General features: G+C 42.9%; 1 protein-coding gene across 1 annotated transcript; it reads right to left on the bottom strand.

The window, feature by feature from the left end:
- Positions 1-347: 347 nt before the first annotated feature.
- top1a (DNA topoisomerase Ia) lies at positions 348-20,014 on the bottom strand. Its single transcript, XM_061219656.1, has 21 exons — positions 19,869-20,014; positions 19,497-19,521; positions 12,217-12,313; positions 11,602-11,707; positions 10,986-11,038; positions 9,875-9,967; positions 8,729-8,804; positions 8,540-8,634; positions 7,803-7,918; positions 7,036-7,157; positions 6,796-6,918; positions 5,990-6,177; positions 5,360-5,504; positions 5,101-5,244; positions 4,039-4,224; positions 3,566-3,634; positions 3,340-3,454; positions 2,968-3,095; positions 2,760-2,854; positions 2,271-2,420; positions 348-1,635 (listed from the first exon to the last, which is right to left on the bottom strand). The coding sequence occupies exons 1-21, from the start codon at positions 19,899-19,901 to the stop codon at positions 1,533-1,535; spliced, it is 2,262 nt and encodes a 753-aa protein (XP_061075640.1). The 5' UTR covers positions 19,902-20,014; the 3' UTR covers positions 348-1,532.
- Between the last annotated feature and the right edge of the window lie 6,162 nt (positions 20,015-26,176).

Genomic DNA, 26,176 nt, shown 5'->3' with positions numbered 1-26,176 from the left:
TAGCTACTAGCTAGTTGTGTTAGCTTCCGAGACTAGTGCTGCGTTACAGTAGCCTACTCCAAAAATACATTCTTTGCAGGGCAAACCATCTCCCAAAATATTAAAATATTGGATTTTAAAATGTATAAAAAGTCCAAAGTACTGCAGTGTTTAATCTTAGTTATTTTTCCAGGTTTCTTGCGACCTACCTCAGCCTTCTTAAGTCTAGCCACCCGCAGAACCACTAGTGGTTAAGGACTAACTTTAAATAATTTAAAACGGCAGCAACATTGAGAAAACGTCGCAGTTGAAAAAGACTAAATATGAAACTGATCGAGGCAGGTTGCAATACACAAAGAGCCAACACATCAGAATTTGTAGGGTTTTATTCTTAAATAACCTACAAGGAGCAATAAAAGAAAAAAAAAAAAAAGAAGAAATTAAAATATTGGAAGCTATGGCAGGAGAGGTTGATAAACTGGTAAAAGTATGGTCAATGAAAGGAATCCTCAAAAATAAAAAATAAAGAGGGGTGATGGTAAGTGGAGAAAAAATAAAATGTTATACTTCCCTCACTCTTTAATTACAAAAAAAGCCCTAAAATGGTAACATTTTAATTATTTCATTTTTTGGCAAATGTTGATATCCCTCCAACAAATTTTCTGACCTTTTATAAGAAAAAAAAAAAAGAAAAAAAAGGTTTATTCACTCCTACCCAACAACAGTACATTAAAATAGCAATTTCTTCAAGTAACAGATATGAAGATATGAGTTTCTTCCTCTTGAAAAAGCCATTCAAAATAATGGGGTTAAAACTGAATGGAGACTAAGAAGTGTGCAGAAAGACGATCACAGGATTTGGGGTACACAAAGTACAAATATTGGTTCACATTTACACTGAAGGAAAAAAAAAAAAAAAGTCCCTGATAGAAACTGAAAATGAAAATTCACATTCTTTCTGCCAAGAGTAATATAAATATGGTTTTACCATCTCCTACGTCCCAGCATCCTCATTCATCTCATGGACTGAACTCCACACAATTCAAAAGATAAAATGAACATTTCTTACCTTTTATTTCATTTTTTTAAAACACATCACACGCTCGGCCATACACAGCTTTTGCGGTCAGTTCACCACGGAGTGGGCTGGAACCTCGCTCTCTTACAAGGCGTGGGTGTATTGTAAGGACATCATTAATTTACCACTTTTCTATTAAAATATAGAATTCAGTAACTGGAAGGGCTAAAAATGGACCAAGAGAATAAAATCATAAAACAATTAAAAAATAAAAGCAGTTTTGTTGACTACAGTAGCTACAGGACCACAGAGTTCAAAGGTGGCAGGGACATCATCAGGTCCCAAAGGGGTCAGTCACAATATTGGGGGGGACAGAGACCGCTGAACATTGAAACGGTAACCGCTCTCCTTTGTTTTGTAAACCCCTTTTTACTCCTCCATCTCTGTCCGTCTTCAGGCTCACTCACCACTGGAATCAGTTATGCGCAAAAAATAAAATAAAAATGGAAAATATTTTTAAAATCGCAAATGGGTTTTAAAACTCATAATCGTCATCTGCCATGTCAATGGCCCAGGCAAACTTCTCCCTCTGTGTCTTGTTGTAGATTTTCTCGATGGGAACACTCCACTTTTTACACCTGAGAGGAAGGAGGAACAGAAAGGGAGCATAAATGGCAGAGAGAGGTTGCAGAGTCATTCAACAGCTTGACAAAGCGCAACAACAATATACAACTGCCAGCAGCACTTGAACTGAACTGTAGTGTCAATCTGCTGGTGTGGGGTCCTGAAAACTGCAGTACCAAATGACAGGGCTCACTAATTTCAAGCTGGCCTAAAGCCAGAACGTACAGGAAACATTTCAGATTGGATTTATTTCCAGTTAAATTACATTGATTTTCTTCTGGAACAGCAGTCAGCAGTGTATGCCTATGACATACCCAATCCCCCTGCCTCTGAGTGAGACACGTAGGTTCTACAAAAAACAAATCTCTCAAAAAAATTCTGTCTCGACACATTCAGTGTGTCCCTGATTATTTTTTAGGCATAAAGGAAAACCTAGCTAGCTGTGCCAATATAATATAATACAGTTCCAAATCACTTCTATAAAATGGATCCATCCACAGACATCTTGCAGACTAAGCAAAGCAAGTGAAGACCATCTTCAATCACATTAACCAAATGAATGGACAACACGGTGCGTCCTTTACATATTTAATCAGTTTCCAGCATAGCTTACTAGCTTGCCAAGTTCATTACCCATCTCCACCCTTACCAGGTCACGGAGATTCGGGGATCCAGGTAGTTGAGTTTGGAGGTGCCCAGGGCAATCTGCTTGTTCTCCTCACGATCAGTTGCTTGCACCTCCAGCTTCATCAGCTGCTCTTCTATCCTCTGCACAGCCTTCTTCTTAGCCTCTACCGCTCTGCAAATGGGGGAGGTAGATTTCAGCATTTCAAATGGGGGGGGGGGGGCTCTGCACAGGGCCACTGTGCAGTCAACTGCTCTAAAGCAATCTATTAAGAGCCAAGCAACAATTAAGCAGCAGATCCTGCAGCTCTCCAGGACCAGGGTGTTGGTGAAAACAAATGCCTGATGAAGATGAAATCAAGGACATATCACTTCACTTAGTAACGAGTAATGAGACAAATATAGAAGTTTAAAAATGAGTTATGAGTTGAGTGTGTAACCTCGACTGATGGCACTCAGTGGCATAGAATTGTCTCAGTCATCCTTTACCCACTCCTCCAGGCTGGTTACTCACTTTTTGGACTTCTCGTCTCTCCGTACTTTGGCGTCCGCCTTGGCACTCTTCAGCTCCCGCTTGGCATCAAATAGCTGATCCTTCTTGGCATCGATCTGAATGTGATTTGAGGCGGGGGGGGGGGGGGGGGGTATAAGATCTTGTGTTAAAACCAGATTCCACTGCAGAGAGAGGGTGACGAGCGACACCCACACACCACAGCCCTAACCTTAGTCTGCAAGTTCTGCATGGACTTCTCGAAGGTCTTGGGTGGGGCTCTCTGGTGGTTGCACAGGATGGCCACGGCGCGGTTGGCCCGGTTATAGGACAGGATCTTCGCCGGGATGTTCTCTTCCGCTGGAAACCAGGGGAAAAACAACAGTATTTACTTAAACCAGCTTTAAGTTAGTGATTTCAACCAATCCTTGTGCATTGCTGTGGACACACATTTTTCATGGTTCAGTCAAGGCAGTGGCTGCCATCTTATAGCGGTTCCCCCCTCATCTTTCAGCTGGCGATGCCACTGTCTCCATGACCAGCCAGAAGCCCTGGGTGAAGTACTCTGTACTGAAGCTACATGTCTGACTGAGCTGGGACTCACGGGTGGTTAGCTCCTTCAGCTGCTGCTGCAGGGTGATGGAGGCGTTGTAGGTACGGAACACTTTGGCCGTCAGTCCGTCCATCAACTCCTGGAGGTGCTTGTTCAAAATGGAGGTCTGAAATGGGGGTAAAGGATAGGGGATCAGGGTCACCGATTCTGGGACTTGATTGGTTGCGTGGACGGTGTTCCATTTGAAGGCCATTCAGGTCATAGAGGGGAGACTCACGTTGAGACGGTCAAACAGGTCATCTTCCGGTTGCTTGTTCTCCATGAACAGCTGGAGGTTTTTAAAGACCTACAAGAAACAAACAAAAAAAACAAAATCAGCCCACCCTCGCCTGCGACCAAGATGCCCCCCCGCCCCTTTCCAGGAGGAAATCAATGAGCAGTATCAAGTGTGTTTACTCTGTACTGAGCCAGAAAAGGAGCAGCAGCATCTAAAACAATAACACATTCACTGTCTAACCACAGTGGGTGGATAAAACAGTTTAACACAGCATAGAATATGGTTTCACAGTGCTGCAAAAAATAGAATTGGTACATATGGGCAGATAAATTGCTAGCAGTTTGCTGTTGAGCGAGTCCATTGGAATGGTTAATACGAATCAGTGACTAGCAGTCTACTCGATAGAAGAAAGCACTTGGGTCACAGAAACCGCTCAAAGATGGAGACCCTGAAAAGAGAACCTAATCTCTTACCCTCTTCTCCACTGGCACCTTGTTGTAGTAGCGGATGGAGTCCTTTCCCAGGAAATCAAACTCCACCACGAACTCCTGGCCGTCCTTCTCGGGCGAGAGTTTGATGTGCTCCACACGCAGGGAGCAGCAGCCCACCGTGTCCGCGGTCTCGCCCTCCTCCTTCTCGTTTCCCGCTCTTAGTGCCAGCTGAGTCACAACGAGAACGCAGACCATTCATTAACCACGACTGCCAAAAGAACTTACATTTACACATCAAGCAATGACACTTGTTCAGAACAACTTAGACAGTCTTCATGTTTTACATGAAGTCCATTTATACAGCAGGATATTCACCGAAGCAATTCAGGCATCCTTTTCAAAAACCTGCAATCTTTGGGTCACAAGCTCCAACTGTCTCCATTCTTTTAAAAACCTAAACAATACATTATGGGCATCTAGCAGACACTCTTTACCAGAGCAAACTACAATGCCAACATTAGTGCAAAGGTCAAGGGTCCAAGTGCAGCACTTCCCAAGAGGGGGACAGTACAGTCATAGGAGATAGCAAGTTCAAGAAGCATCGACTGAGTGAAACTTATCCTTCTGACCATCAAGCAAAGTTTTACAAACAAAAAGGCCCAAATGAGCATTAAACCACACTAACAGGAACAAAGAATTATGACATTGTCATTCAAAACGCAGGGGGTATTCAGAGCCTGCCCTTGGAGAGACATGCATGCATGACTTTATTTTTATTTTTTTATTTTTAAAGCGACCTCGCAGGGCACAGGAGACACAGGCTCCCGTTTCAGTTACAGATACAGAACATGCTTCACTTTCACTGCTGACCCAGCTGCTATGTGCATACCCACACAAGCACAACCCTGAGAGACCGCACACTGCCTTACTTTTATCAACACAATCATTTTACACATCTACAACAATTGTGGTGAAATACACCCTCTGGTTTTTATGAATATACTCTATAGCAAGATTTTAGTTTTTTTTGTTTTGTAAATAGTTATTCCAAAATGAGATTGCGTGTCCACAGCTGCACACCCCGCTGGACACAGGCGGCCTCACCTTGTCGATGAAGTACAGAGCAACGGACCTCTGCCTGATTCGCATCTCTTTGGACTTCCAATCCTCCCGATACTGCGCCCGGATGCGGCCCACGCACTTCTTCAGCCTCCGCGCAGTCTCATACTTCTGCCAGTCCTTCTCTCCCTGTCGTTGCACACGCACGGATGTAAAACACGTGGCAGACGGGAAGGGGAGGCGCTCTGTGGTGCCACAGGCCACATTCAGCCCATTCCTACACGGCACAGACAACCCGACCCACCTTGATGCGGGAGCTGGGGTTGAGCATGATGTACTTGATTGATCCCTGGATGTTTTCTGTCCAGGACACCAGCCATGTCACCTTGTTGTCATGGCGAACCTCTTTCCACTTTGTACCTGGCGGTGGCTTGGGGTGTTTGGAGTCCCTGGGGAGGGAAAGGGGGGATTGGGGTCAATGTTGAACCTTTCTTCACCGAACACATCCCCTTTCATACCCGACTTCTCTCACACACACACACACCACTGAATGCTTAGTGATTTCACGTTTGTTGTAATTTCTAGCACATTCTATTTTTTTCCAAATGTGTCATTGAAAACTTGATGTGGCCCTCTATACACACACACACACACACACACACACACACACACACACACACACACACACACACACACACACACACACACACACACACACACACACACACACACACACAAATAAATAATCATGGCTCATCAGGGTGCAGAATGCACAAGCTGGTCTGGGGTCAGTGTGTCGCATGCACAGGCTGATCTGGGATCAGGGAGCGGAACACACAAGCTGGTCTGGGGTCAGTGTGTTGCATGTACAGGCTGATCTGGGATCAGGGAGCGGAACACACAAGCTGGTCTGGGGTCAGTGTGGCTTGCTCACTTGCTGCAGTTGATGATGATGTCCTCAGGCCGGATGCGCCGTTTCAGCATGCCCATTTTAGGGTGGTCCCCTCGGCCGCGGAACAGGCCTGGCGGCTCGATGCGGAAGTTGGCGATGCGCTCCTTGTGGTTGTCCATCAAACAGAAGCCATACTCCTGCAGGAGGCGCTCGTTCTCCTCCTTGATTTTCTGCCGAGGACAGGAAGCCGAGCCAAAAACGTTTAAATATTCAATCCACTTCCTGTCAGACACTAAGTAAATTAGGTCTAACAAATTGTCCCTTAATGGGAACAGTGACAGGCAAACTCCTGTGAGGAAGAGCTTTACTCAGTCTAGGAACAAAACTTTAAAGTGTCTTTCTGTAATTTTCAATTTAAGGTGGACTCAGTGACCACTGGTAGATAGATCATTGCATTTTATATATGTTTTTCTAGACTCTGTCTGAACCACCACCAAAACCTAAAAGTTGTTTTGTGCAGTAATTTGACATAAAATGCATTTCAGGACACCTCTCCAAAGATATCAGTCAGGGTAACTTCTGTTTCTTAGTCAGCTGCACTGCTCTCATCTCCTTCCGCACTGAAAGAGGTTTGGCCTCCTGCTGGCCAAAAGGATTGCACCATTTGCCAAGGTGGAAATCCAGGTTCAGAAAGTAAAAGTCCTCCCGAGTATTTTGACCCAATCATCTGGATTTGCCAATTACCATTTTTCTTCATCCAGGAGGCAGGACTTTTACAAGAAGCACATGGTGGGACTTCTACTTTCTGGCCTGAGTCTGAGTAACTGAGTGGCCAGGGCCAGACTCACCAGTTTCTCTTCTTTGGACATCTGCTTCCTGGCCTCTGACTGGGCTTTGAAGTACTCGTTCAACTCACTGAAATCACACTTATTGAGGTCTGTAAGTTTTCCCTTTTCCTCCGATGTCATTTCCTGTGAAGGGTGGGAAACATTATTTGTGAAGCTAGCTTGAGTTCATGTCAACAGGTTTAGGGCAGAATAAAAATGTTAGTAAGGTGGAAGGGCCCCAGTGCTGGCCAGGGTGCCTACCTTCCTCCAGTCCTTGAAGAAGTTTTTGCGGAAGATGTCCTTAGTGGTGTACTCGTGGTCCAACATTTTGGCAAAGAAGGTGGCTACTTCCTCTGCCTTCTCACTCAGTTTGAAGGGTTTTCCTGGGTGGGAGGGGTCAGAGAGATGTCAGTAAACCAGTCCACAACAGGCAAAACACCACCTTCCTATGTACCAACCTTCCTTCCACAGCACACTTTCCAAACTCTTAAAAGCATATTGAGCAATAATTGAGCAATAATTGAGCAATAATTGAGCAATAATTCATTTTTAATAACATTTTGGCTTCTGTGAAAGGGATTCAATATTTTCCCAGGATTTTGAGAAACTGTGGTGAGGGGACACCAAACTGTCAAGGGGTCCAGGGCCATGCGGCCCCAGAGAAAACCTTAAATAAGCTGCATCAGCTGCACAATGATGTCACAGCGCTAATACCCACAGTATCACTCCTGAGTAAATGTCATAATGGTCGGGTTCACATTCAGGATGCAAACGTCTTTAATAAGGATGCTGGAAATACGTTCTAAACCATTGTAACCACATTCATGTCTATGTAGCCAGCGAATAGATGGTGCGCCTATACTGGTGCCCTTAAACCTGAGTATGCACATTGCACAGCACCTTGTTTGTGTCGTTAATGAGAGCATCAACAACAGAATGTGCTAGAAAGGCCAACAACTGCAAAATTTAACATTGAGAGCACAGTTGCACGGCAACGTGCTAGGACAGACAGCCAAGTCAGTGCTTACCGTCATAGTAAAATTTGACTTTGCTTGACAGGGGTTCATAAGGTGGGGCAAAGACAGGACCTTTATGTTCCAAGAACCTCCATTTTGAGCCATCAGTGGCCCGCTCTTCCTCCCACCTACACAAAAAGAAGGGGGAGGGGGGTGCATTCCCCATTTCAAGCATTTATCAATACTCTGTCCATAATCTGGACAAAAAAGTTAATGCAAGCTTTATACTTTCCCCTTTACAAACTCAATAAACAAACCGTTTTTGAAGAAATAAATTAGTCCTCAAACTGACATTACAAATTCCAGCTTGGGTGTAGAGCACTGTTCCATACAAGTTACTCCATCAGGATCCGTCTCTCAAAAATAAGCCCTGGTGTAGGAGGCAATACCCAAAGTCCAGGCCTGGAGGGCCAGTCTGTGTGCTGCTTTTTATTTCAGCCAGGAACCTAAGCTTCAGTTCTGATGGCTCTGTAAACTATGCACTCTTTCTTTCTTGTAAAAGACACTATCAGACTGTCTGTAGCTGGTGCTTGTACAAATGTCAGATCAAGATATAATTGAGCCAATTAAATCATTATTAACCCTGGTGAGACTTGGCGATTAAATGGTTAGCACCACTGAGAATGGGCTGTTAAACAGTCACCCCCAATGAGAAAAGCTAAGCAGTTAGCCAGAAAGAGAATCTTCAGTTAAATGGATAAAACCCAGTAGGGTCAGACTCTCTTGTGCTGGAGGTATACCAAACTCACCATTTCCACTTTTCCTCTGGCTCCTTCTTGGCTTTTTTCTTTCCGTCTGCCACGTCACCTTTCTTATCTTTCCTTTTCTTCTTGGGTTTGATGTCCTGTGACAGTCAGTCAGACAGCGGGACAGGTTCAATTAAAACAGGGACAGTAAAAGAACACAGGAAAATAAAGTGGCAAAGTCTAATTTCTTACCTCCTCTTCCTCCGGTTTCCTCTTCTTTACCTTCTTGTCATTTTCTATTTTAATTTTTTTGGGCATGAATTCAGAACTGGAAAAAATAAAATAAAATAATAATTATTATTATTTTGAAAAATGTAAACCGTCCTCTGTGCAACCTGCAATTCTACCTAAAGCTCAGAATGAGAAGCATTTAAACCAAACTGCTTTAATCTCTGGTTCTACTGGCTTTAATCTCTGGTTCTACACAACAGCAGTAATGGGGTTTTTTTTAATTTATTTTTTTACAAGAGCTTTATTGCAGAGAGGGAAGAGGCTGAGTGTAGAAGCAGAAGTGAGCCCAAATGCAGATGCAATCTGTTTACAGACCGAGGCCTGAATAAACACAGGCTCATATGTATGGTTCATTCACCAAGATCAAAGGAGCACAGGGGATCAGGAAACAAGCAGCAAGAGAAGCGCCAGAGCAAATGGTATGGAGCTCAGTTTCCATGTTGCAGGGCTAAGTCTCAAATCAGAGTTACACATTCCAGGACCCCGGGCCTGTTCGATAAGAGAATGCAATCTCCAAAGAAACAGGAACCTCAGTTAAAACAATGAGGTCATCAATTTACCAGACATATTAAAATCTACATAAACCAGCTGATGGCTGAAACGAGTATTCTGTTGAAATATTGCAAAACGCTGTAGGTAATAACATTGTAATCCTGTGTAATCCTTTAAACATTTAATATCTTAAGAGGTTAGAAGACCTTAACAAATATTGGTATCATTAACATGGACTTCCCTTAAGAATATACAACTCACAAACTATGAAGCGCATATTGCTGCTTGTGTGACACCTTAATCAGCATCATCACAATAAAACCCTTACTTAAGAGCTTTGCAAACAGCCCCCACCAAAAAGGGGTGGGAGGGGGTGTGATGACAGCTTAGGAACAAGCATGCACTGCACTAAACCAAAGCTCTTAAACACCCTTAATACATACTTAGAACATTAATAAAGCACTGGGAAAATGCCGTGGTACACTTCCTGTCATGGCAGCCGTGCTGAAAAAGGTCATCTCAGGAGTGTCAAGTGCAGGACAAGCAGAAGAGAGATGATGGAGAGAAGGATCATGGAAGATCTAGAAGGATCTAGAAGGATCCGGATATACTCACTCGTCGTCATCCCGTTCCCGCTTCAGCGACCTTTCGTGTTTTGGGGAGTGGTAGAAGCCATCGTTGTCTGGTTCGGATTTGACGCGGGGGGGACTGGTGACCGAGAAGAGAGAGGAGAGGGATAATTGTTTTGACGTGTGGAAGTGTGTAATCTGTGACATCACTGCACTGTGCGGTAACGGCACAAACTCCTTTCAGTTTACTGAAGCCCAGCAACTGTAAAGATGGGGCTGCTAATAGGGGTGTAATGATATGGAATGTCTGGGGCTGATATCATTACATTACATGACATTTTGCAGACGCTCTTATCCAGAGCGACGTACAACGAAGTGCAGATCAAACACAAGTACAAGTGCGTTATATCAATAAACGATATCTGACTGGTCATAGTGACAGATACCTTGCTAACCTTGCCATTTGGCAGATGCTCTTATCCAGAGCGGCGTACAACGAAGTGCAAAGAGCATGTCTATAACCAGGGATAAGTGCGCTAACCGTTTTGCATTATAGCACGGATGCAAACTGCAATCAAGTTTCCACATTCATGGTAGAAGCGGAGAAGCACAGACATTAACTTTTAGGAAAATATCATACAGTTCATTTGCAAAACAAATTATTTCAGCTAGCTAACATTATTTACATTCTTACTTTTACATACAGAGGGTATGAGTTTGAGAGTTTCCGAGTCTCAACATAGGCTTGCTGGTGACACTGGCTGACACGATACATTAAAAATGCATAGCGGCACATCAAACACATTGCCTCTGGCATATGCACATTGCATCATCATATCAGCCGTAATCATAACACGCTAACGTTAAATTCATTTTAAGCCCAATACAACCCCAATATTGTTGTGCATCCCTAAGTCTCCAACTCCTGGAGAGCCAGTCAGCTGCTGGACTTTGTCTTTGCCTTAAAACAAGCAAACGATTTAGATGCAGGAAACCAGGTGAGGCTTGTTAACTGTAAAATTAGATGTTATTTCCAGATCAATTGAGCACACAGTTATGAGTAAAAAGCAAAACCAGCAGGCTTTAAAGGACCAGGCCTCAGAACCCCCCGGAAACAGACCACGTGGCAACACTTGGATAATGAAGACAACAGAGACCTGGCAAAGCCGTTCTCCTTTTCTTTCTTGGGTTTTCCATCAAAGGACCGCATCTGTGAAAGACAAGAGGAAGAAAGGGTGAGCATGCCATCCTTCGGCACCCAGACAGGAAAACATCACGGCAGGGGGACATGTTCATCTGAGGAACTACCAATCACTTACATTTCCACATAGACAATATGCACAGTACAGTGTTGATCTTTGCTGAATGTACTAGCTTAGTAAATATATTTTCCTCTCGGGCTGTGAGCCTGATGGTTCTCAATGCATGTCCGCATTACAGGATGCATTTCTTAATTGTAAGTTAAGCATGTTAAATGTAAGTTACTTAATTTAAATGTATATTAACATGTTTAAATGTGACAGCAAGTCAATATATAAACTTGCCTTCATTTGTTTTGATATTAAACAAATACAAAGAATTGTGTCAAAATACGTGTCAACGTGTTAAAATGTACAAAAGCCCGTAAAGATATCTTGCATAGAATTGTATTCAAATGAGGAATTGCATATTACGGGAAAATGTATGTCTACTTGTCTTCATGTACAGTAGCATCATAATATGAATTTTAACATATTATAAAGTATCTTAGCGTGTAAATGGTATGTCACCCACCTTCTCTTCTTTCCTCTTCTCTTTGTCTTTATGTCTGTCCGCGCCATCTTTCTGCCTCACCTTCTCCTTGTCTCTGTGCTTCTTTTCCAACAAGTCCTTGTGTTCGCTGGGAAGTACGAAAACAGAAATACTATGCAGTCAGGTCACTGGAGCACATCCGGATCATATGTACACATCGCCGTGCGCTACAAACTCCTGCAACAACCGCCCCACCAAACACCGCTCCTTCACTCATTCTTACTACACCCCTCCAGCACCCCAACACACACAAGAGGGTCGGGGGCAATCCCCAACGGTCCCCAAATATTCAATTTCACTTGGGCTGCGCTGATCTGAGCCAAGACACACAGGCAGCCACCCGGCACCGAGAACGCTAAAGGCAAATTGTTTGCAGATGTTCTTTTAACAGAGCAGCGGTCCTGCGTTCCAGGAGGATCCTGGGACAGACCTGGCCTGCTGGGCGCAGAGACCCCAAGCCACGCCGCTGCCCAACACGAGCGAAAACATCTCTCACACACACACACACACACACACACACACACACACACACACACACTCCTAATCATGACAGAGGGGGAAGAGAGAGGTCACCACAGAAGGTGAGCTGAGGCCTACCTGTTGCTGTACTTTGATTTCTCCCTCTCCTTCTCTTTTTTGTGGTCTTTGTGCCGGTATTCTTTGTCCTTGTGTTTGTCTTTGTGTTTGTGAGAATCTGTGAAAAGGAAAACGCACAGTTCGGAGAAAGCAATTTAGAACTGTAGAGAGAGGTGGGGCGTGAAGCGCTACATCAGCGCACCTGTGGTCAGGCAAGTGACAACAAGCTCACATTTCTCACCATAACCTGGTGGGCATGCCCACCGAACAGCAGACACACTGAACAGCCTACTGTCCAGGCACTCGCTCACAACTAATAGGCTTCATACCATAGCATCTTTCTTTTGGTTCTCTGTCATGCAATCATACAACCATTAAAATGTGATAGCCTTTTTAAATTTTTTTATAAACTAATATTGCCCTGCTGTAGCTCTGTGACAGCAGCACATGTAAAATAGTGCCAATGGCTAAAGGGGGGCAGGTTTGGGAAAGACTGGAGAAATAACCCTGCAAAGAAAACAGCCCAGGGGAAAGGGCTGGCCCCTGACGGAGGGGGGACAGAAGGAGCGAGGCAGGGAGGAGAGGCTGTGTGTTTCTCTCTCAGGTACAGAGCCTCAAAGGTAAAGAGTGAATTCCAGGTCAGACCCTGTGTGTGCGCACTTGTGTTCTTTCCTGTGCATGGGCCTAGATGTATGCGTATGCAGATATTTACATACTGCCATAGTCTGCAGATCCTACAGCGGACACAGAGCAAAGAAAGACAGCCCCCTCCCCCTCCCTTTTACACAAAAAAAACTTGAGTAGCAAACAGAAGAAAGGCATGCGCTGTGCAATAGAGAACACACAATGCGTGACAAACACACTACGAGACAAACGATCAAGAGGAGACTAGGTGTTCAGGGAGGGTCCTTAATCGACGGGTGACAGTGTGCTGGCATGCCGCAGGTGCACGTGACCATAAGTTTGCACTGGCACACACCCGAGAGACTCCGTTTCTGTTCTCCACAAAACACACACACACCTGCACACACAAGCAGGTACATGCCACCGCTCTCCTACACATGCAAATTCACCAGAACCCACTTCAATTAACCCTTAGGACTCCACAACACCATAAAACCCTGGAATACCAGGACCACGCCCAAAACAGCACCGTGTGCCAGAACCTTTCAAAAATAACCTGAGTTCTGCCATCCCCTCTGCAAAAACAGCCAGCCAGCTACTGTAAATCTATCAAAAAATCAGGATATTTTATGAAAGTAATTCAGGTTAAGTACCTTGCCCAATGTGCTTAACAGCTCTCCACACCACCTGGCATTAGAGCTGGCAGGCTCAGAGACGGAGGACCAGTGTCCTTTAAACGTATACTACACTGCTGCGTTGAGATAAAGGCCCAGTTCATGAATAACTATACCGCAGCGCTAAGAAAGAAGCAGAGTTCCCCAACCGCTATACTTACGTGACACTGCAGTCCTGAGCTACTGGTCTAGTTCCCAATACTTATATTACATTGTAGCCCCGAGTTACAGGTCTAGTTCTCCTATATTTATACTACGTTGCAGCCCTGAGTTACTAGTCTAGTACCCTGACCGTTATCTTACGTTGCTGCCATACAAAGCTAATGGGGAGGTGAGAAAAACAATTTGTGCTGAACGAGGCAGCAGACCACCTGATGTGCCCTAGCATCATGCAAAAGACCCAGCACAGACCTCAACTTCCTGCCACATACTCTAAAGTTTCAAATGTAGAGAAGCAGCAGCAGGCCTGGAGCTCACCATGCATATCTGAGCAGCTGCGCCAGAGCTGTGCCATGCCGTGTTATTAGTGTGCTGTTCAGAGTTAAGGACTGTGTTGGTGCAGCGGTCCAGCCGATGTTAGAACCAGGCAGGGCTGTAGCCATAAGCACAGTGCTATCTGGACACGTCATGCTTCAGAGTGTGAGCATTTCCTTACAAAGCACACACCAGGCAGACTGTCTGGCACTCGTGTGAATGCTGTGCCTCAACTCTGAGCACGCCGTCCACTGATACAAACAAGCACAACCATGGGGGGCGCTGGATGCAAGCCAAAAGATAACCAGGGGAGATGACTCAAAAGAATCATGGCAACCGCTACCAAAACCATTAACTAGATTCCACATAACCAGTAGGAGGTGCCATTACGTCGATATACTCTCTGTGGTTTAGGCCTTAATCTGCCATTGCCCTCACAGAAAATAAATGTAAACCTGTGAGACCACAGCTTTTGCCGAATACAGGTACCTTCTGGAGATAGCATGGTTTCAAACACTGATAGGGAAGTAAGAATGAAAAACTAACTTTCAGTTTTCACCACAGAGAAAGAATAAAATCACAGCCAGGCCAAAACCTCAAAGACCTGCAGGTCTCAAAGACATACATGCACGGATGAATTTGGTAAAAGGGTACTATTTATCATACACAAACACATGGGTTCTTTTCACAGTTACGGTGAGAATAAAGGAGGCCGCGTGCGAGTGTGTGTACAGAGAGGACCATATTTCATGTTGCAAGACATTGCAGCACTGTGTGTTAGAAAAAGCAGAACAGCTAACGTGAAATCAAAAGCAGGCTTCTTAAACCGACGTGGAGGGTCAGAGCGCCTACAGGTTTTAGTGCTTTCTTTGCTTTTCAATTAGCAATCGGCCCAGACCTTGTAAACCAGACCAGTGTGACTCTAGCCAATCAGTGACTCAAATTAAACACCAAAAGTGCAGAAATCCAGCAGACATTGATCACTGATCTAGGGCCGTGCCTGTCGACCCCATACACTAGCTAAACAAAACATGAATCAGCAAAACTGATCCAAGATCAGGGCCCGTATCCAGTGTAAAAGTAGCGCTCATCAAGGAACACTTTGGCCTTTAGGCACCTAACGGGTAAACAGGGAAAGCCACTTCCTAGACAAGCACTCTCACAGGTTCTTTATGAATACAGGCGGGGCACAGCTGTGGTAAAGAAAAGGATTATAGGTTGAGTACTGACTGCCACCCACTGGCCACCACACCCCGTCTCACCCCTATACAGAGACCCGTGTTTGCAGGGATACCATTTTCTTGAATCCATGAAAATACGATATAGAAAACCATCCACCAGCTATAAACGAAGGAAGGAATTACGAGGGGTGCCAACCATTCTACATTATCATACATGCCATAAGACCACTGGGTGGGGGGTCAGTGTAGGGGCAACTCCAATCACTGAACTTTTCCTCCTCAGATAAAGGAGGCCTTCTCCAAACCTGCAGGGACACCTTCCCCTTCTCATTCGCCCCAGCAACATGGAACTGTACCAGCCAATCACAGTTAAAAAGGAACTCCCAGTGAGTCATATTATGGGAAATTGACAAGGCTGTCAGGCCTGTTCCTCAGAATCTCTTCATTTTTAATATACATATTCCTCTCCCATCGGTAAAGACTGAAACTAGAGCCCCAGATACCAAATAGTAATTGAGAAATAAAAAGATCATCATTCACCCAAAATGGCCGCCTTTTGATGAGGCATCATTTTCAGATGTCTGCATCTCGGGGGGAAAATAGGGATAATAATTGCTCCCCCCCACCCCCCAAGATTACAGGGGCAACCAAAAAGTTATTAATACAATAAAAACTACAAGATAATGGTCATAAATGTATACTGGAGATAAGATTTCAACTGAAGAAAGTGACGAGTGGCCAATCAGGTGGGCTTATTTTTTTCCGCCTCATTCCTTCATTTCATGGACATAAGTAAACAGCCAATTTGTGGAAATGGATATCATCCTTACAGAACTCCACGTTAAAAATGATGCATTGAGTTTTATACAGTTAAAATGTCTACTTTAATGTAATACTGTGTTTGGCCACCAGAGTCCGCTGTTCCAGATCAACAGTCCAAGAGAAAAACAACATTGTTGCAAACGACTGCCTTGTTTATATTTATATTGTATATTAAATATTTAAAAAAACATGCAATAGCTTTGGGGATGTAACAAAACCTGTGTGCAAGATTATATTTCCTGTGGCTTACAGTAGCAAAATGCCACCCCTTGCCTGTGTCCAAAGAGCATATTGTATCATGACCCATAATCAGGATTAAGAATAAATTGATTTTTACCATAAAGGAATTCCATAAAAGATGATGATTTGTTGCACATGCACATTATATCACAATGCTTTATTTGCGAATGTGTCCCGAGAGCATAATTATGAATTATTTTAGTTGATCTAATTGTACATACTACATTCATATTTGGGACAACATCGTACAGATTTTGTATTCTTTACACCCTGTATAGTCACTATAAAGTAACTTATTTCATTAACATGCTTAGATAACACTTATCTGATTTTAACCCCCCAAACTGGCAGCCATTTTGGAACATCCTTAGACCGCTGTATATGTTAAAAAATGCATTTTATCATGTCTAAAATTCTGTTTTATGCATTTCAGTACACAAAGACTGCCTGAAGGAAGCCGGAGAGAAATTAGAAACATAAGCCAGTGATACACAAAAATCGTGGTTGAATTTTGATGTGCATGTGCGTATGAATCCTTAAACATGGACATTTCAGTTCTAAACTTGCCTTAACATAAACACACTGTGTGTTTGAGTGTGTGTAAACCCATGTCCTGATACTGGCCACCTGAACCTCTCCACTGGTATACAGCCGACTGACAAATTACATCCAATTATTTAAATATACACTCAGTGAGCAATTTATTAGGAATATCGGTGCACCTACTAATTCATGCGATTATCTAATCAGCCAATCGTGTGGCAGTAGTGCAATACATACAATCATGTAAATACGGGTGAGGAGCTTCAGGTAATGTTCGCATAAACCATCAGAATTGGGGAGAAAAAATAAATTGTCAGTCTCAGTGATTTTGACCGTGGCATGATCGTTGGCACTAGATGGGCGGGTTCGAGTATTTCTGTAACTGCTGAGCTCCTGGGATTTTCATGCACAATAGTCTCTAGAATTTACTCAGGATGGTGCAAAAAGTTAAAGCATCCAGTATGCAGCAGTTCCACAGACATAAATGCCTAATTGATGAGAGGTCAATGGAGAATGGCCAGACTGCTGTGACAGAAAGGCTACGGTAACTCAGATAAACAGAGTTTTCTTTCTGCTCATTGTGGTGAGCAGAAAAGCATCTCAGAATGCACACCTCAAACCTTGAGTCGGATGGGCTACAACAGCAGAAGACCAAGTCGACTTCCACTTCTGTCAGCCAAAAACCGAAATCTGAGGCTGCAGTGGGTACAGGCTCACCAAAATTGGACCGTAGAAGACTGGAAAAAACGCAGGCTGGTCTAATGAATCTCGCTGAGGCATACAGATGGCAGGGTCAGAATTTGGTGCCAACAGCATGAATCCATAGACCCAACATGCCTTGTTTCAACAGTCCAAGCTGGTGGCGGTGGTGTAATGGTGTGGGGAATGTTCTTGGCACACTTTGGGCACGTTACCAATCAATCACACTTGAATGCCACAGCCTATTTGAATTTTGTTGGTGTGCAACCCTTCATGGCCTCAATGTAGCCATCTTCTAAGGGCTATTCCCAGCATGATAATCACCATGTCACAAAGCAAAAGTAATCTCAAACTGGTTTCATGAACATGACAAAAAGTTCAATATGGCCTTCCCAGTCAATGGATCTGAATGAAATAAAACACCTTTGAGATGCGGTACAAAGGGAGATTTGCAGCATGAATGTGCAGCTGACGACAAATCTGCAGAAATGGCATGATGCAATCATGTCAACATGGAACAGAATCCCAAATGAATGTTTTCAACATGTTGTGGGATGCATCCCACAAAGAATTGAGTGTTTTCAGAGCAAAGGGAGGCCCAATCCAGTATTTGTATAGTGTTCCTAATAAAGTGCTCAATTAGTGTACATTGACTTCAGTAATAATGCCAAAAACGAAGTGCCTCTCATTTAAAGCCAGTTCTCAAACACTTTCTACAGCAATGCTTGAACAATCACAACTAATCTGAAATTAAATTCTGTCATCAGCTTACTGCAAAACTAAGGCTGTGCAAAATGCATATTTAAAGACAAAAAAAATCTAAGTTGGTATATTAAAAACTTGCCTGATCTCCATCTATTAAAACTCATACTTATAACGTCAATACCATTAGCAAATGGCCCTTAACTTTCGATATTTTAAACCATGTACTGACCATATATATTCCAAGGCTATCCTTTCTTGAAGGGCTCACCTGATTGACGAAAAATAAATTAAAGGGCTGTTGCACTGAAAAGTATGTACAAAGTTGTACATAAAAACCTGAAGAGTTTCTCCATCCTCTTACTCATAACCTGCCCTGGGCCTCGAGAGCCCAATGAAGTACAACCAGTCAAATGTACATTACAGATAATGAACAGCACTTCCCCTAAAATTATATTCCAGTTTTTCTTTTTTTTAAATGCTGTTACCCTAGTTAGGATATTTTCCATTTAGACACATAAAAGGCTTATAAACTTGGAACGTGTTGAATGACTCCGGGTGCCGCTGTTTATTTTGATTTAAACATCAAAATATAAATAAGAATTTTAAGAAAAAAGGCCGTTTTTAAAAAAAAATTATAGTTCTGAGAAATAAAACTAAGTCCAAAATATATATATATATATATGTGTGTGTGTGTGTGTGTGTGTGTGTAAGCCTACCTGGGTGTAGCGTAACGGTTGCTCCTGTTAAGAATTTAACATATCGACCAATTAAATGTTACATGCTTGTCTGTCAAATCAATAACATGTATGTGGAACGCTACATCTTTTTTTACAGTCAGAGAACAGTGACCCTGTTCACACCCTGCCACAGGGAGACGTATCGGATCTCCCAGCTTCTCCATGCGTCGCCTCCATATCACGGCGATCTGCACTTTGTGTTCTCGGCACTCAGACTGCCAGGCGGAGAAAAAGAAAATGGCGCAGAGACTAAGTCCTCAACCCCCAAACCCCTACTTTTGGTACCAAATTACGGCCATTTGCCCGACTCCGCGAGGCGATCGAACGCTGTTTTCGAAAAAATAATCTACGGCTCTATCGGAATCTGCATCCAACACTTAAATCGGAACAATTTAAGTGCCATTTAAAAGCTCTTCATTTGAACAATAGGCGCTTGTGAGCGAGCGAGAAGGGACTTAGTCTCTGGGACGCCATTTCTGTCCTTAAAAACTAACTAGGTAGCTAGCTCGACTGCTTTCCACATACGAGATCCGTATTGGGACTGAAATACAAATATATTAAGACTTTTACACAGAACAATGTCGGGGCTACGCTACACTTACCATTAACCCGAGATCCAGACTCGATCTGCAAAAGAAGAAGGTTAAACGGGTTTGTATTTTAACTAACCCAATGTAGCTAGCAGGCTACTGTAACTTTCAACTATCAAAGGTTTAGAAAATGGCTATTCAGTAATTGTCCTATCAGAAAAATCAATCAAACTACTTATAAAGTTACTCGAATACCGGCGCGATCTGAAACAAATGTTGCTATTTTGACCGCATGTTTCAAACAATTCTCACCGTTTGTTACACATTTCACCTGATAGCCTACACAGCCCTACTGCTTGGGTGGCAATTTAAACAAACTACAGATATCTCCAGATAAAGCGAGAGCTTACCAACCATGACATAAAATAATATTATTAGTGTTACCTGGGAATCGTTGTGGGCATGGTCCCCACTCATTTCTTGGTTCCTTATTTTTAAAACAAAGTAAGAATTTTTTAGGAGAAAATGCCGGCAAGGAGATGTAACCAGAATGGAGACGGGAAGCAGTTGTGTAACAGACTAAGTCCCACTTTTTGTCTAGTACGCATGCTCCCGTCAGTTTAAATGGGTAAAAGAAATACGTATTGGCCTATTTAGTCCCTCCCCTTTCAAAGTGCACAGTTTCACACAGGGTTGTCTCGAGCGTGGGAGCTACTGCAAGCCATGTGGCGACAAAAGGCCGTCCGCGTCGCTGTGCGTGGGGTCAACGCTAGTGACCGCATTGTCGCGCATGGGGATTTCAATAATAAGGACCAGACAGAAGCTAAATTATGGTATATATAATAATGTGCTATAGTAAACATTATAGCACATTTGGCAGAACGAGAGAAAAAGACAACAGGAATGCTATAAATATTTATATTATTTATATAATATAATATTATTTATTATCTTTTCTTTCTTTATGCTACAGCCAAAAACAGCCAACCATAAGCAAAACATACCTTCAACTGACAGTTGTTCTTCCTTCACATCGTTTGCTTTTAAAAGCAATGTGTGTATTTATACATTACACCACCTTGAATTGTGTCTACTGCTATCTCAAGTATCTCAAGTCTAACTCAAGTAATAAACATATTACTGGCAAAAGTATTAGTATTGTGATTAACTAAATTTATATAAGAATCCAAAGCTTCATAAACTGTAATATATTTATGTACACTTCCTCTTACAAAAAACAAACACCATTCAGGCTTAGTATTCTTTGTTGGGCATAAAGATTATATATATATATATATATATATGGGCCTTTCTCTTGTAGAGATGAGCTCTTTACTCTTTTTAATCCTTCTCGACCCGCAACAGTTTCTTTGCATAGTGTCCCCTAGTCTCAAATCCAGATTATCTCAATTAGGACACATTAGTACTATCCAGACCTGCTGGGCTGAAACTGCAAACTAGTATAGCACAGACACTGCCATACAATGAAAAATTGTGTTTCTTCACATTTACTGATTTGTGATATGTAATATAATATAAACCATTATTACTAGTCATCTGTTTAGTGTTCCTGTTTGAGTCATTACTACCTTGAACTGGCTCTCTCACAAAAACAGATTATTTTGCACTTGCACCTTTTTGCTAGGTATTTGAGTCTTATATGCAGAGTGCAAACTGCCTTTTTTTTTTTTTTTTTGCTTTACCCACCTGCAGAAATATCCTTTGCCAGAGTGTTCAAAAAATGTTCCTTTCAAATTGTATAAGACATTCTTTTATTTCATTGTTTTACTTTCAATTGCAGTATAACAATTAAAACCCAGTGATATTGAATTACTGGAGATGTGGTGGCATCAAACTATGATCTACATCCATCCATCCATTATCTAAATCACAAACAATCTACATCCATCCATCCATTATCTAACTCACAAACAATCTACATCCATCCATCCATTATCTAACTCACAAACAATCTACATCCATCCATCCATTATCTAACTCACAAACAATCTACATCCATCCATCCATTATCTAACTCACAAACAATCTACATCCATCCATCCATTATCTAACTCACAAACAATCTACATCCATCCATCCATCCATCCATCCATTATCTAACTATTTTTTTCCAGGGGGACCCTGATGCCTATCCCAGTATGTATTGGGTGAAAGGTAGTAATACACCCTGGACAGGTTGCCAATTTATTACAGGGCACACACATTCTCTCACACGCTCATGCATAAGCAATTTAGACTCTCCTGCATGTCTCTTGGCTCCTTTGTTATAAAATATATAATAATATTAGTCAAGTTCCATATTTATAAGACCGAATTTACTTATAGAAAACCTTTATTCGGAAAATAAGAAAGCTGTTGAAACTTTTGATTTGTGCGCCCTCTTTGAGGTATTCATGTAAATCTATCCTTGGCTGTTCGTTTCTGTTATTGTGTACGTTCATGTTGCAATGAAGAATAATTTAGCCAATCACTTCCGTACTGTTCTCCACAAGAGGGCGTTCTGGACTTAAACTTGACTACCCTGCCTTGCATGCACGCACTTACACAGCATTAATTAACTGGCGGTTTCGCCCCGAGCCAGATAGGTATTGAATGAGCCGAAGGTTTGTCTCGAGTACAATTTTAGGCAACTAAAATACTGTATAACAATAAACTGAGCCATTCTTGTCTCAGGCGTTGCGTATTTAGAAATTAATGGGAAGAAAAAATGCGATTATCTTTTTCTATTTTGGGCACACTAACTTTCCTAATGTGTTTTTCCTTTCTGATATTTCCCGGAACGTTACAACAGTTACCAAAGAATGACTTATTTATACGAACATTTATAGGCCTACTGGATGTTGCTTTTACCTTTCAAAATCACAAGGAGCATTGCAGGAATGGTCTTAGACCGTTTATTTAAAGCTACTCAACTGCATGTCCTGCAGGCCACAGTGTCTGCAGGTATTTGCTCTTACCGTGCGGGACACCACCTGATTTATTTCTTTAACCTGCTTGGTTCAGATAATAAGCTAGTGAAATCAGATGATGTAACGCATGGTTGAAGCAAATTCCTGCAGATACTGCGGCCCGTCCGACATGGAGTTGAGTAGCCCTTATTTAAAGCATACATTAGCCAATCACATTCTGGACTTAAACTTGACAACCTTGCTTTGCCTTTGGTGTTTCCAAGTCCGCTTGTAATACGCGAGTCCCAGTTTTTTCCGCATTCAATGGTAGGTTACATTTGCTCACTGGTAGGCCAACAAGTCACGTAAATGTATTCCTTCTAGTGCGGAATCACTCAAATGAAAAAGCGCAGACCTGCAAATATAAAATGCACAAATACAGTAAGGAACACCTTTAGAAACACGTGCATGCATATTATCAATATGTATGGAAAAGAGTTTGCTGTTTTAATGTGTTTGTTGTCTTAGCACCCACAGACCTCAGCCCGGTGCATGAGCCGGCCAAACAGGTGAAGGCGGGGTCATCCCTATGTTCCCACTGCCCTATGTTCCCACATTTCTAAGATTTAATTTTTTTTCAAAATTAAATGTTTATTATTGATCGTGTAAACTGAACTTTATATATTTAGATGTCAAAATAGTCCTCAAAGGACAGCACTTGCAGATGCCTGTTCCTGGCACATAAAAGGTTGAAAAGTGCTGATGTAGAGCCCTTTCCAGTTTTAAGTAACTGCATAAATAGTGTATTTTTTTTTTCTTATTTCGCTTGTTTGCTTGTTCATTAAAAACTTATAGGTAATTGAATGTGTACTATGTCTAAATTGCACAAATATACCCTGGATTTCTTCAGGTCCCATGCAAGCAGCCTGCTGAGTGTGAAGTCAACTGAACATAGAGCTGTGGGAACATAGGGCTGTGGGAACATAGAGCTGTGGGAACAGAGACATGCTCCCGTGAAGGCAATGGGGAGAGAAGGTAGGTTGGTCCTCATGAAGGGGCCAGCTGCAGGCACATGGAACATCAGTTCAGCACATCACACACTCATCTTTTCCCTTGCTTTTAATTCCGCTTGAGAACTGTCTTTGTTGTTGTTTTTTTTTGTATAATTATGTATTATTATTGCAGTACTGTGGATTTTGTTTTTCGCTGTTTTTATTTTTTACATATTCGAAATTGTACAGCACTTTGTTTGAAGGTAGCCATTTTGAATGTGCTTTATAAACAAATATGACTTGACTTGACTTGCATGCAGTTAAAGGCCATCACCAAAGACTGATTTCAGCCTCCTGCCCCACCACCCTGCCAGAGCAGTTGGGGAGACTCAGAGTTGGGGGGACTCAGAGGCGTTAATATTTCTGTTTTGCACAGGTATGATGTTTATACTATCTGCTGTTGGATTTGACCTCCCACACTGTACCACAGATACTTAAGTCATTACAGGTAAAACAGACAGACAAGGCTGTTTGCTGAGGTCACTCCTATATCCCTGCTAACACAATAGTGCTAACCCTCCTGTAGATTACTTCTAGTTGCCTTAGTGTAATGAGCATGACTCTAAGCGATCTACATGACTTTGACCGTGGAATGATTGTTGGTGCCAGACAGGGTGGTTTGAGTATCTCAGGAACTGCTGATCTCCTGGGATTTTCGTGCACATTAGTCTCTAAAAGTTTGCAGAGAATGGTGCAAAAAGCATTCAGTGAGCAGCAGTTTTTGTGGGCAGAAATGCCTTAATGCAAGAGGTCCGAGGAGAATGGCAAGGCTGGCCAAAGCTGACTGGAAGGTGACAGTAATGCAAATAACCACACATTAGAAAAGAACACACAACGCATCAAAACTTTAAGTGGATAGGCTACAGCAGCAGACGACTGATACCTAATAAAGTGCTCACAGAGTGTATGTTTGTGAACGTTTACAGAACAACTTAGATGCAGTAATCACCTGCATCCACAAGAGGGCGCTAATGATGCATACCAGCTGTGCTCAAGGAATGCAGGTTCAGGTCCCCCTCACACCAGAAAGACAGACTGACAGGTGATAATAATTACTATATGTCTCCCCAAAGCACATAATCCTCACATAATCATATCATGACTGATAAAGATCTGTTATCTGTTACTCATGGACTGAAGTCTCTCATTCATGAAGTGTTGGGTCTGTGACTCTCAGAAGATTCTCAGGTGACTGCTGTGATCATGTGCCTACGGTTCTACGTCAGATAAATGGTATAAGTTTATCAACTGCAATCCTGCCCCTACTAAAACATGTGAGAACACTGGAGAGCGAAACAAAACTAGTTTTACAAGAATAACATTGCCATAGGTGTGATCAGCCTTGCAGTAAGTTTGGCCACTATGCAAGGAATTTAGCACCGATTCCCAGGACAGAGAGGGGTGGGTGTGTTGGAAATGAAATGGTGGGGGAGGTTTTGAGAGCGGTTTCACCTTTTGACGCCCCACAACAAATAATTCCTAGGAAGAGTGCAGGCTTCGGTTTCTGAAATATGATCACTGCCGTCACCTGAGTCAGACCGAGCACCTTGTGACTGAGAGTTCTGCTTATAATGAACTGATAGCGCAGATCCCAGCAGAGATCCTACATAACTGCTAAGATAGTCCATCCCCATGTTATAGCATTTAAAGATAGTCTCTGGGATATTACAGTTACAAAATGAGGAGGACAATGCAGGAGAGGTTGCACTGACAGGAAGCCCTGCTTTGTAAACAGCAGGTTGTGGTTTGTGATAAATTTGTGGTGCGGGCAGCATCTTTTGAAGGTTATATGTTGTGCTCGTTGTGCAAGACAAATTCCCTCTTGGGCAATACATTTAATGTAATAATGAGTTTAGGTAATTATTATTATCTTTGCTGTTTGCTGTGTGTGTGTGTGTGTGTGTGTGTGTGTGTGCTGTGCCCTTCCCCCCCTCTAGGCCCATCCCTTCCTTTTCCACTTTCTCCCCCCACACAGACTCTGATGTTTCTCAATTCCTGCTCTCCCACCGCCCTACAACCTGTGCCCTTATCCCCTCTTCTCTTCTCCAGACTATCACACCTGACATTCTCCCATTTGTCACCTCCCATGTCAACTCCTCCCTGTCTTCTCGCTGTTTTCCAGCATCCTCCAAGAGGGCCCACATCACTCCGCTGCTAAAAAAGCCGACTCTGGATCCTTCCATCATCCAGAACTACCGCCCGGTATCTCTTCTTCCTTTTCTTTCTAAAACCATAGAACAAGCCGCTTCTACTCAACTTTCTTCTTTCTTTTCTAACAACAACCTGCTAGACCCCCATCAGTCTGGCTTCAGATCGGGCCACTCGACAGAGACCGTGCTCCTCTCCATCAGTGAATCACTTCATGCCGCTCAAGCAGCCTCCCTCTCCTCTGTTCTCATTCTTCTAGATCTCTCTGCTGCCTTCGACACTGTGGATCACTCCATCCTTCTGTCCGCCCTATCAGCAACGGGAATCTGTGGCACAGCCCTGGACTGGATTGAGTCCTACCTCTCTGGTCGCTCCTTCCAGGTTGCCTGGGCTGGTACGGTATTGACACCTCGGCCCCTTGCCACAGGAGTTCCGCAGGGCTCAGTCCTAGGCCCCCTTCTTTTTTCGATTTATACTCGTTCCCTTGGCTCTGTAATCACTGCACATGGGCTATCCTACCACTGCTATGTGGACGATACCCAACTCTTCATCTCGTTCCCACCTTCTGATACACAAGTTTCAGCCCGTATCTCTGCTTGCCTGAGTGACATCCACAGCTGGATGGACAACCACCATCTAAAGC

The sequence above is a fragment of the Conger conger genome, chromosome 14, assembly GCF_963514075.1.
Source record: "Conger conger chromosome 14, fConCon1.1, whole genome shotgun sequence".
Classification (NCBI taxonomy): Eukaryota; Metazoa; Chordata; class Actinopteri; order Anguilliformes; family Congridae; genus Conger; species Conger conger.
Note: the sequence above shows the minus strand (reverse complement) of the source record. Positions and strands in the feature narration are given on the sequence as shown.

Bases quoted from the DNA above. Each gene is read 5' to 3' on its own strand.
- top1a (XM_061219656.1), bottom strand. From the start codon at position 19,901: ATGAGTGGGGACCATGCCCACAACGATTCCCAG. The intron at 7,158-7,802 runs GTAAGCACTGAC...CCTCCCACCCAG, and splicing joins AGTCAAATTTTACTATGACG to GAAAACCCTTCAAACTGAGT. The intron at 3,635-4,038 runs GTAAGAGATTAG...TGTTTCTTGTAG, and splicing joins AGGTGCCAGTGGAGAAGAGG to GTCTTTAAAAACCTCCAGCT.